This window comes from Nicotiana tabacum, chromosome 8, assembly GCF_000715075.1.
Source record: "Nicotiana tabacum cultivar K326 chromosome 8, ASM71507v2, whole genome shotgun sequence".
Lineage (NCBI taxonomy): Eukaryota > Viridiplantae > Streptophyta > Magnoliopsida > Solanales > Solanaceae > Nicotiana > Nicotiana tabacum.
Window position 1 is genome coordinate 12169176 of NC_134087.1, and position 13403 is coordinate 12182578.

At 33.4% G+C, this 13403-nt stretch overlaps 1 protein-coding gene across 2 annotated transcripts; it reads right to left on the reverse strand.

The window, feature by feature from the left end:
* Window positions 1-716: 716 nt before the first annotated feature.
* Window positions 717-12622, reverse strand: LOC107766072 (4-coumarate--CoA ligase 2-like). Of its 2 annotated transcripts, NM_001324897.1 has the most exon segments (8): window positions 718-1065; window positions 2590-2692; window positions 3276-3294; window positions 3297-3301; window positions 3303-3489; window positions 10362-10560; window positions 11304-11771; window positions 11996-12552. In NM_001324897.1, coding segments are annotated over 8 exon segments (1626 nt in total). In that variant the 5' UTR covers window positions 12521-12552; the 3' UTR covers window positions 718-945.
* Between the last annotated feature and the right edge of the window lie 781 nt (window positions 12623-13403).

The window sequence follows — 13403 nt, forward strand, 5'->3', positions numbered from 1 at the left end:
ATGGTTAGCGAACGCACACGGCTGTCAGTGAAACTTCACTTTAGATGCTTCGACGTTTGGTTCCCATCATTGAAGTGAGAGGAAGTGACCGAAAATAAGCCAAGGACCATAGTGCAAAACTTTGAACATACTTTCCTCTTTGCTAAATTTTGTTATGTAATAATCAGCCCCTAAATCAATTAATGAAAATTTTGTCGTAATTTTTCATAGTTCTTGGATCTTTTTTTTTTTTTTTGAGTAGATGATTTTGTATTCTCTTCCCATGAAGTTTGATGATACCTGAGAATTCCCATGGATAATAGATACATTGAAGATCCTACAGTTGAACTTGACAATCCCCACATGCTATAGGCACTTGATAGGTTGGACCATCTTTTTGTAGTTGTAATTTGTAGTAATCACTTGTTTGAGCGAGTACATTTATTAAGGTACCATGTTCGCCTGCTATTAATTTGTCTTTAAAACTCGGGCCAGGCATGGTGATGTCTAGGCTTTGGATTTTTGGTGCAATGTCCGGGGTTTGGGAGGGATTAGGTGCGAGGGGTTTAGATCTTGCATGGGAGATTGGTGCAGTGAGAAGCAGGAGAATATTTATTTCTATTGGAAAAAGTTACTCCAATGTTATTTAATCTACTACTCGAGTAAATAAACACGCATGCATTCAAGGGGGTTTATAGTGGAAAAAACTTAAAAATTCCACCAGTAAATGCATGATATGAATAAAATAATACCAAAAAGACATTTAAAAAATTGAAGTTCTTACAGTCAAATTTACATACATTTTCCTCCTTTTGCCAATTCGGTAAATTAATTCTGACCGAAGAGGCACGTAGTTGAAGGTACAATCAAAAGAACATATTATGTAACATTTTAATAAAAAATAAATTGTCTTCAATGGCGAACTGGTTATAGTTATTGCCACTATTAAAGCTAAAACTGAAAGTATTAATTTGGAAGCCCAGCAGCCAGTTTAGCTCTCAAATCTTTTCGAAGGATTTTGCCAGATGGAGATTTAGGAACAGCATCCACGAAAAATACCCGCTTTATCCTCTTATAAAATATCACCTGGAAATACCATTTAAAATATGAAATTAATGATGAACTATTTTAACTCATCGAGGAGAAGTAAAATAAACCTGATTAAACCATAATACTCCGTCCGTCCAAGTTTTCTTTTACCACCCCTCTAAGCAAGGGTGTACATGGACCGGATTGGTTCGGTTTTTATCAAAATCAAACCAAACTAACTATATCGGTTTGGATTGGTTCGGTTTTGTCGGGTTTTTTTGTTACATGAATATTATTTCAATCTTACTTTGTTAAAATTATAGATAAAGTTTTGATAAGTGAATATATGTTTAGTAAATATGGAAAAAAAATGACAAACATATGATCTATTAAAATATTTTTATGGGAGAACTTATTTTAGTAACACATGATAGTTATTTTCTTAGTCGTCTAACAATAATTTTCCGTTAATTTACACTTTCAAGGTTAATACATGAGAGGATCTCAAATATTTCTATATTTTCTAAAGAAAATTCACTATAAAGTCTTAAAAATATAAATAAAATTTTTATATTTATATGTCGGTTTGGTTCAGATTTTTTTACTCAATACCAAACCTAGTCGGGTTTTTTAATCGGTTTGATTTGATTTTTCGGTTTGGTGCGGTTTTCCGGTTCGGTTTGAACACCCCTACCTCTAAGTGTAAAATAGGTATAAGATGGTAAATTATCCATTGATCCTCCAAATTGGACAAGTAAACGTAATGGATAAATTCAAAAATAGTCATATTTACAAGTTATCATTCAAAAATAGCCGCAGTTTCAAAGGTATCGAAATTTAGCCATTTTTCATGTAAAGATAAATCCAAACGAAAACACTGTTCAAAATCCAGAAAAATACTCCAACATAATATACTGTACTGAAACTCCAGTCTAATATACTGGAGTTTGGAGCACCGGTGCTCCAGTCTCCAGAATATTATACTGGACCCAGCAAAGTATACCGGTCCAGCATAATATGCTGGAAGTTCATACACAGGTGCACAGACCTCCAGTATATTATGTTGGACCGAACTCTGTTGCAGCAAAATAGTGGCTATTTTTCAATGACTTGGCAAACGATGACTATTTTTGAAAGACCAGTCCAAAAACTAGCTAGACCGTGCTATTTTAACTAAAAAAAAGACATTTATTTTTAGTACAATGGATAAGTAAACTTGGACGGAGGGAGTAGTTATTAACATGAGATTAAAGAAATTCTACTAAATAAAAGTTTTTTGGGGCAAGTGCACAGATAGACATTCTCACGAATGCTATTTAGAGGTTAGCCGGTACTTATTTTGCCCTGAAAATTTAAACTAAAAATCTTAACTTCAGGACAACTCAGAACATTTTTGTCCTAAAAAATTAAATTGAAAAACCAAAATTCAGGACGTACTTGGCCTCTTAGTGATTATACTTGAAGGCCAAATAAAAATATAGTATCTAAGCTAATTTGTTTTAGGAAGGAAATATTCCCAAATTGTTTTGTCATGTGAAAATAAAAGAATTGATAAAAACAAAAAAATTCAATGAAACTAACCTGCTTTGAGATGAAATCCTTGACTTCATCTTCAGTAATGGTGGATCCACTGGATCTAACAACAAAAGCCACTGGAACTTCTCCCGCTTGTTCGTCTTTCATGCTGTGTCATGGAAATAGTTCAGAGATGATTCGAATTCAAATAGTCGTCGCTATATTACAGGTTCACTTGAATTCAATAATTTTCGTTCAAATCTTGTATATTTAATAAGAATTTACTAAGGACCTGTTTGTCCATAAATATTTTTTTCTTTTTTTTCGATTTTTTTTTTTCAAAAACGTTTGTCCATAGAATTTTGTAAATTTTTTCGAAATTTTTCGAAAATGAGTTTTTCAAAAACCAAAAGGTGTTTTTTATCATTTTTTCAAAATTTTCAGAAATTTTTGATTCTTCACTCACAAAACTGTAATATTTTTTTATGTGAAATGCATGTCAAAAATAATTTTAAATTTCAAATAACAATTTTCAATTTAAGTTTAAATACTACTTCTTTTTTTTCTTTCAAAAATTACAATCTTTATATCTAAACGCCTACTAAATATTTATAAGTATTTTGACCGTGAATTTAATTATTTTATTATATTAACTTAAGGTCGTTATTGAAACTCATAAACTCAAATCCTGGATCCGCTTATGTTACTACATAGCGCACATAAAAATGAAGCACAAAATTAGTGAGACTTACGGGACAACAGCAGCATCAGAAATGTTGGGATGGTTGAGAAGGAGAGCTTCGAGCTCAGCAGGTGCAACTTGAAATCCTTTGTATTTAATCAGCTCCTTCAATCGATCCACAATAAAAAGCTCGTCGTCATCATCAATATAGCCAATGTCACCTGTATATAACCATCCTTCTTTGTCTATTGTTCTTGCTGTGGCCTCTGGATCATTCAGGTAGCCTGCGTTTAATATTAATTAGTTTGACAATTTTAATTTCACATCAACAACAACAATATCAAGTCCAGTATAATATCATAAGAGGTCTGGGAAGGGTAATATATACGCAGACCTTACCCCTAATTAAGAAGGTAAAAAAATTATTTCCGACAGACACTCGGCTCAAGAAAAGATGAAAAAAGAGAAAAAGCAGCAACAACAGTACGATCGTAAAAAATCAAAGAAAAAGACAATAATAGAATTCTACAAATAAGAAAATACAAGAAGACACTAATACTACCCGATACTGAAAAGAAATGCGCTCAATTATCTATTAAATTCTCGACTTCCGGACCCTCTTGACAAGGGTAATATTTTTGATAAGCCGAAGCATCGTCATGTCTTGTCTAATCAATAATTTTAGTTTCACATTAATTACATTAAATCTAAGATCTACAAAGAATTAAAAGAATGATTTATTTAATGTAGACAATAGTTTTGATGACTTCATTGAGCATTAGAATTGGTAGGTAAAGCTATTGAGCCAAAAGAAGAAAAAAACAAAAATCATCAGTTCCACCACTCTACTTGATGAGTGACTGAATTTTTTTAGTAGAACGGGTCAATATATCCATGTTCATGTGCTCAAGTATGTTGTGCTATTGGCCCACAAATTTTCGGCAGGTAAAAGATGGTAGTCTACTTTTTTTTATTTTATTGGGTAGCCTACTTTACGATACTACCCTGTAGTTTCAAGTTTCAACCCTGTAGGCACACGTAGTTCAACTCTTGTGACGCTTTAATAGTAGTACCTAAAACACTCGAGTTTATTGTCGTAAGTCGTGCCATACACAAGGATTAGTTGCACCAAATCTATAATCAAGTGGAGACACCTTGAATGAAGGGTGTCATCCCATTAAAAAAATTAATTAAATACATAATTATACATACGTGAATAATGTTTTTTTTTTTCAAAAAGCATTTTGCCCTTATTACTTGGTTGAGTTATCGTAAGAGTGTTTAAACTAGGGTTGTTCATTCGGATCGGATATCCGAAATCCGAACCGATCCATTCAATTTTGAATTTCGGATTTCGGATTGGATCGGATTTCGGATTATGTTTATTAAAATTTTGGATTTCGGATCGGATTGGTATATTTTAATCCAATCCAATCCGAAATCCGAAATTATTAGGACATGTTTGGTATATTTTAATCCAATCCAATCCGAAATCCGAAATTATTAGGACTATGTATAAATACTACACTTAAATTTACATCAACCTCCAAGTTATTACTTTTACAATTGCTAGATTTAGCTATATTGGCACCATAGTACTCTCATAATTGCATAAACATGAATTTTTCTTAATGTATTGCATCTTTTACAAAGAAAATATACATATTAGTTTAACTTTGAGGCATAATAATACGATCCGATATCCGATCCGATCCAAACTTTAGAATCCGATCTGATCCGATATAATTCGGATCGGATTCGGATTGCATTTTCTAGAATCCGAAATCCGAAATTCGAATCCGAAATATGCTAAATCCGATCTGATCTGATCCGTGCACAGCCCTAGTTTAAACTCCCGCTATGCGCAGGATCCGGGGAAGGGCTTCTATATACACAGTATAATTTTTCGACGAATGATAGTCAATTGACCACCCTTAGAACTAGGGGTGTACAAACCGAACCGGAAAACCGCACCAAACCGAAAAGTCAAACCAAACGAGTAAAAAACCCGACTAGGTTTAGTTTGGTTTGGTTTGGTATTGAGTAAAAAAATCCGAACCAAACCGACATATAAATATATAATTTTTATATATACTTTTAAGATTTTATGTAGAATTTTCTTTAAAAAAATGTCCAGAAATATTTGGGATTATCTTACGGGATATAATATTTAATATTATATGAAGTATTTCATATTTATTAACCTTATATAATATATTGTATGATTACTTTATCATCAAGTGTTACTGAAATGTGTTAAACTGCAGGATTGCGTATAGGTGTTCGTAACACGCAGCGGAAGACAATAACAATCCTAGGAAGATCTTATCATGTTTAAAATTTATTTACATGCCAAAGTTCGGATCTAAGACGTACCTGGTAAAGAGTGTCTCGTTTCAAAATCTCTTCGATAGTGCGAAGACTCTATGTATATCCACACCGACACCGATCATTGCTATCAATTCTTTGATCAATGAAACCCGCGAACAAATTAAACGAAATATTTTGTTGAAATTTTTCTCAAAAACTTCAAATAAAATAGAAAAAACAACAAACTAAGTTTTCTTGTCAAGAATATTTCTTGGTTTTTTTGTGGCTTCTTAAAAATTATATCACTTGTTCACCTTCTTGTTTTTGGGTGAAGTACGATATCTATATATATATACTCAAGCACCAAATTATTAATTTATGTTAAGAAACACGTGAAGACCGTTGAGGATCAAAAATCAAAATTGGATTCTTATAATTTTATATTGTAAAATACAAATCCTATTCATAATAGGACAAAGTAGCCAACAAATCCTTTTGACCTTATACATAAACTACTAATCTCATTCTTTGAATTTGATAGCCGACGTGAAGATGTTGTCCAATTCTAAATTGGACTTTTCTTTCCAAAAAAAATGAGGCTGTCGAAAAATTAGACTTTGCATATTCAATTCCAATTTGGATTCTAAAATCCTTGTTGATATTTTACTATAGAAAATGACATCCCATTCTTAAAAGGATATCACGTTGCCAGCGAGTCCTTTTATGGACGTTTACTTTGTTAATCCAATTCGAAATTGGATTCAATCAAAATACCAAGATTTGGCTATCTGAACAGTTTTCCATGAAAGACTTGGGAGAAGCAGCTTATATATTAGGAATAAAGATCTATAGAGATAGATCTAGGAAGCTGCTTGGACTTTCCCAGTCTTTGTACATTGATACCATCTTAAAGAGATATAACATGGATAATTCCAAAAGAGACTATCTACCGATAGGTACTGGAATTACTCTCAGTAGGGAGGATTGTCCTAAAACACCTGAAGAGAAAGAACGCATGAGTAGGATCCCATACGTTAGTGCAGTGGGAGCTATCATGTATACCATGACATGTACACGTCCTGATGTGGGTTATGCACTTGGAGTGACTAGCCGATATCAGGCAAATCCTGGTGAGGAACATTGGAAGGTGGTGAAGACCATTCTTAAGTACTTAAGAAGGACTAAAGACCAATTCCTCATCTATGGAGATTCTGAGTTGAAACTTGAAGGTTACACTGATGCAAGTTTCTCTTTAGATAGAGATAATAGAAAATCTACTTCTGGTTATGTATTCACCTTAAATGGTGGTGCGGTGAGTTGGAAAAGTTCCAAACAAGCTACATTAGCTGATTCAGTAACTGAAGCAGAATACATAGCAGCTAGTGAAGCTGCTAAGGAAGCTGTATGGATGAAAAAGTTCTTAACTGAATTTGGTGTGGTTCCTTCAATAGAAGGTGCGGTTCCACTGTTGTGTGACAATACTGGAGCCATTGCTCAAGCAAAAGAACCAAGATCATACCATAAATCCAAACACGTTATGCGAAGGTATCACTTGATAAGAGAGATCATTGAACGTGGAGACGTCGAGATTCAAAAAGTTGATGGAAAAGAAAATGATGCAGACCCATTCACTAAAGCTCTTGGCGCAAAGGAGTTTGACAAGCACAAGTGAAAATTCGGAATGAAGTACAAGAGCGATTGGCTCTAGTGCAAGTGGGAGATTGTTAGGGATATAGTAGATATGCCCTAGATCTAATATCATATTTGATGATTTGGACATAATTTTGTGAACATTATTTGATATGAAATATATATGGCACCTGATATTTTTTATCATATTTATTAATTAATTATTTGATTAATTTGATAAGGTCTTTGATTAAATTTTGAGATTTGTCATTGTGATATAGATCATGATAATGAGAGCAAAGTCTCTTATAATTTAATCTAAATTTGTTCTTGATCGTAGGATTATTAACTTTGACATTAGTAATCCGGTTAGATCAATATTTATGTGATAGTCTTTATGGGATAAAGATTAGTTGATCTCATTAACTAAATCACATAGATAGATGATGCATATAGAGATATGATCATTGAACCGACTCATTGGATAAATCCTAATGGTTAGAATTACCATAAACTGTCAATAGGATATTCTCTTGAAGAATGTGATGTAAGAGTTTCCTTTGACCTGAGATCGCTATAGTAATTGACAAGTTATTTATTGTGCTTTGATACCAGACACCTATGGCCATAGGACGATAGTTGAAAGGATATTGAGTACGATTAAATACTTGTAGAATTAGTGATGGATCAAGATGAAATCTATCAACTCTTGGTAATGAATTTAAGCTCCATGTTGTCATGAATTATAAATGACCAAATTAAAACCTTGGTCAGGGCAATTGAATGAAAGAAGAAGTGAGTTTCTTAGGTCATTCAATTGTCGATTATATTTGACATAAACACATAGTTGGTCGCCTATTAGGATTTGACAGTTGAACCATATCCTAGGGTGATCCAAAGTTATAAGGACAGAAGGAATTACTACATTATTCTTCTACTGGTTCTTGAGAGTAAATTGTATACTTCATACTATTCGGTCGTTAAGGAGTGTTGCTAGACGCCACCCTTGATTAGTATATTGATGTGATCAATTTACTACCGATTTAGTATTGAACCTATGGGGTCGCACACTAACGAGTGTTCTGATCTTTGCTAAAGGATTAATTAACTTATTATTTGATAATTAAATTAAGGAATTTAATTAGTCAAATAGATTTAGTTATTAGTCCAAATGAAATATTATTATATTCTTTGCTAGCACAGAGGATATAATTAATATTGTGAACAAATTGAAGTTTCTATTTGGAATAAAAAATTAAATTATATCTCTTGGTTGAAATATATATGTGATATATATACCAAATATTTATTTATATAAAATATTAATGGAAGTCTTTGATTGAATCCAATTTCGAATTGGATTAGCAAAGTAAACGTCCATAAAAGGACTCGCCGGCAACGTGATATCCTTTTAAGAATGAGATGTCATTTTCTATAGTAAAATACCAACAAGGATTTTAGAATCCGATTTGGAATTGAATATGCAAAGTCTAATTTTTCGGCAGTCATTCATTTTTTTTTTTGGAAAGAAAAATCCAATTTAGAATTGGACAACATCTTCACGTCGGCTATCAAATTCAAAGAATGAGATTAGTAGTTTATGTATAAGGTCAAAAGGATTTGTTGGCTACTTTGTCCTATTATGAATAGGATTTGTATTTTACAATATAAAATTATAAGAATCCAATTTTGATTTTTGATCCTCGACGGTCTTCACGTGTTTCTTAACATAAATTAATAATTTGGTACTTGAGTATATATATAGAGATATCGTACTTCACCCAAAAACAAAAAGGTGAACAAGTGATATAATATTTAAGAAGCCACAAAAAAACCAAGAAATATTCTTGACAAGAAATTGTTAAGATCTACTAAATTGTTATACCTTTTTCGAATGTGAAGTGATTATTATTATTTAGGTATCATATTGATTTTTTATGTTTAATTACTAAATTCAGTTAACCTTGAAAGTGTACATCAATGAAATATTATTGTCAGACGTCTAAAAAAAATAACTATTATGTGTTACTAAGAAAATTCTCTCATAAGAATATTTTAATAGATAATATATTTGTCAATTTTTTATATTTTTACTAAACATATATTTACTTATCAAAAATTTAACAAAGTAAGATTGAAATAATATTTAAGTAACGAAAAACCCGAAAAATGCGACAAAACCGAACCAATCCAAACCGATATAGTTGGTTTGGTTTGGTTTTGATAAAAACTGAATCAACCCGGTCCATGTACACCCATTAAAACAATGTGACTTCGCCCCTGCCCATATAATATGTCATCGTTTAAAAAATAATACAAAGTAAAGATTAATTTGAAATATAAGGTATAGCTTTAGAACCACCCTAGTCCTAGAACACAAATTTGTGCTTAATTACATCATTGTCTATGATTGTACCATTTTGAAAGGAAAGAGGAGAAATGAGTGGAGCACTAGAAGATAAAACTATGTGTGGATGTAAGAAGTTGGCACCCTTTTAAAGTTTTGGTGGATGAATGTAGGTTACATATTATTTTTCAATTTTCTATTGAAAAATGAGTAGATAATGGGTGTCAAACTCAAAATAAAATTGACCGTTTACCAAACGGGACAAGTCACGTAAAATGACCAATATTTGAATCCTCCAATTAAACTCCAAACTCCACCAAAATTTACGATAAACCTAAATGGAGTGTAATTTTATTTTCATTATTTTATGTTGTTTATAGCTCTACTGCCCGCGAATTTTGATGGACGAGATTAGTTCCATATATTTCAAGAAAAGAGACAACCAAAAAAGAAAAGACAGATAAATATACATGAATATCACTAGGTTTCTGACATAGTATTTGTCTACTTTTCTGTAGTTCGTACATTCTCTTACTCATAAATGTCGTTTTTTTTGTCACCTACCAGTGGAATTCTTGTTCGTTGGTATATACTTAAAAGAAGTTATATATATACGTGTGTGTGTGAGAGACATGAGGTAGTGACAAATACCTAATTTAAAACCAATCTTAATTAAATTAATCAGAAAAATGTGCCGATCCAAAAAGTTGTTTATTAAAAAGATTTAATTTACAGATTACTCGTGTTCTAATGGACTTAAGAGCAAGCAACTTGTTATAACATGTTAAACTTTAATCATATATACAAAAATTATTTTTTGCTGTTAATGTATATAAGTTAAATCAGTAATTTAAATATAGTAATGCGCACCTTTCATGATTTGGTCTCCTCTTATGCAAATTTCTCCAGATTGATTCCTGGGAAGAGAATTACCAGTTTCAGGATCCACAATTTTCATCTCAGCATTTCTCACAACTGTCCCACATGCCCCTGATTTTATTTCAAAGGGTTCTTTTGCAAATGCCAAGCACATTGCCAACACTGGTCCAGCTTCTGTCATACCATAACCCTATAAATTTTAAACGAATCACATCAATCGCTATTATTTTTTCTGTATTTGATAATTTCTTAATATTAACCAAGTGCCTTTGTATATATAACTCGAGAAATCACTATCTTATGTGTCTTAAATTATTATATATATGGATAAAAAAGTACAATCAGTATTCATTTCCAAGTGGCAGGTGCTATTAGTATGCATTTCTAAGAAAAGGGCAGTTGCTTTATTGCAATATTTTCTAATTGATGGCCTTTTCTCAGCAATTTGAGATTAGACGTTTACCAACCACAAGGAAATGTGTAGGAAATATCAGAAAATTCTAAAATAAGAAAGACATAAGATGTGTTCTGCTAGTTAGTGAACAAGAGACGAAAAGCCTTACATGTGAAATACTGAATCTCTATATTAATGTAAGAATATTCAGTATTTAAGCAACCATGTGCATTGAGATCTGACTTTTGAGTAAGTAACATGGAAATCAACTACTAATACTATATGAAGACGAAAAACGCCAGTCAAGATAGGTACGATTTTGAAGGGAACTTTGTACCGACGGTAAAACTGTCTCCGGATTACTTATATGTAACGAGTTCGAGCCATGGAAGCAGTCACTAATACTTGCATTAGGGTAGACTGTCTATATAACACCCCGTGCAACCCTTTTCCTAACCCTCGTGAAAACACGCACGATGCGTTGTGTACTGGACGACACGTTAACCTAGGTTGATTTGGCTAGGATATGAGAATCTTACCTGACCAAGTTTAGCATTAGGAAATTTGGCTCGAACAGTGTCTTCAAGCTCCTTTCCTAATGGTGCAGCCCCAGACATGACAGTTCTTACTGATGAAAGATCATAATCATCAACCATAGGACTCTTAGCAATGGCCAAGACAATAGGCGGTACAAACGGCCCTATTGTCACTTTGTAATTTTGTATCAACTCCAAGAATGGAACAATATCAAATTTCTGCATAATCAAAATCGCTGCTCCAACCCTTAATCCACAAAGCAAAACGGAGTTGAGGGAATAGATATGAAACAAGGGCAAGACACAAAGCAACACGTCCTCGCTATGGATATACAAATTCGGATTTTCACCATCGACTTGTTGTGCCACGCTTGTGACAAGTCCCTTGTGTGTCAACATCACTCCTTTAGGTAATCCAGTCGTCCCAGAGGAGTAGGGCAACGCCACCACATCATCGGGTTGGATTTCTACCTGCGAGACATATTATAATTAAGTAACTAAAAACGTACTTTCTCTAAAAAGAATTCAATAATGCGATCACACGATTCAATATAGTAGCAGAGCAAATAAAGACTCTGGGTCCAATCAAATTACATGCGCGAGACATAATATAATATAATTAAGTAACTAAACATGTACTTTTCTAGCTAATATCCGAAACTTTTAAATAAGATGATCACAAACTTATCACTGACCTCAGGAATATCGTGCTCATCGGCCTGAGTTAGCACGGAGAAGTGGAGACAACCCTCCGGTGCCGAGTCGATGCATATGATCTTAACATCATTCTCCAAAGCATAATCTTTCACTTTGTTAACATGACACGCTTGTGTGACAATGATCTTAGCACCAGAAGCCTTGACTTGCTTCACAACCTCAGCGGCCGTAAACAAAGGATTGGCCATTGTAGAAATAGCTCCAAGGTACGATGCACCAATGAAAGCAAACACAAATTCTGGGGAGTTAGGCAATAGGATCATGATTGTATCCTTTTGTTGGATCCCTTGTTTGTGAAGACCAGCAGCAACTTTTCTTGAACTGAGTTCAACATCAGCATACGTATAAATTTGTTTGTTGGCTCCATTGATTAAACAAGGTCGAGAACTGAACTCTGAAATGTTTTCAAAGCAGTAAGAGTGTAAAGGAAGATGATTAGGGATGTAAATATCAGGGAGTTTTGATCTGAAAATTATATCGCCATGTTTTGTATCTTTCTCCATCGGTAAAAGTAGTTTGAAAAAATGGACACGCTAAGAGCAAATAAAAGTGTTTAGACTTTTAGGTGTCCTGAAGATGAATGTTCAAAGGTTGAATATAAATACGAGTATCTGTTGTTGTTGAAGACGTCAAGCCAAATGAGGGAGTTGGTGAGAAGGACTTGATTGGAATTTAAAGTTGTTTAGGGGCAATATGGAAAAAAAAAATTCTATTATCTTTGGGATATCAGAAATGTGAGAATATGAAGAGGTTTGGTTGGTGAAAGTGGTTTTCCTGAAGGGGAATGGGGTCCCATAATTAGGTGGTGGGGAAAGGGTTGGGGGAGGGGGGTACTCAAAGTTGACCTTTGAAAATGTAGACTTTTTCCACGTAATGATTTTCACCTACCGCAATATGCCGGAATGGGGTTGTTGACGGCCTCTGGACGGCCGGACGGCGACACTTTCACCTACTGATTTGCATATATAACTTTAGTAATGTGATAAATGCGTTTAGTTTTATATAGCTCCTTGTATATTATTTGTTACACTAAAACATGATTAATAACCTACGGACACGCACCAAAACATGATGATTATAATAATAACAACAAATTCAGTTTTATCCAATAAATGGGGTACGAGGAGGGTAATGTATACGCACATTTTACCTTTAACTCATAGAAATAGAAAAGCGATTTCCAATAACCTACGGACACCAAAATTTGATTAATAACCTAAAAATGTCTTAGGTACTGATTTATAATGGAGTTTCAGGTGTTTTGTTAATTGGTATACTTATTTGGTAGTAGAACATTACCGGCTAAATTGCACTAATAGTGTAAATGCGGAGCCTTTCCAGCAATGGGTTAATGCTACCAATTACCTAGTGCAAATCCACAAGTAA

Excerpts from the sequence above, each read along its gene's own strand:
- LOC107766072 (XM_075218837.1), bottom strand. The coding sequence starts at position 12,520 with ATGGAGAAAGATACAAAACATGGCGATATAATTTTCAGATCAAAACTC. Across the intron at positions 3,490-10,361 it reads AGGAGACCAAATCATGAAAG|GCTACCTGAATGATCCAGAG; the intron begins GTGCGCATTACT and ends TATTAAACGCAG. Across the intron at positions 2,693-3,275 it reads TCTGATGCTGCTGTTGTCCC|CATGAAAGACGAACAAGCGG; the intron begins GTAAGTCTCACT and ends TCCATGACACAG.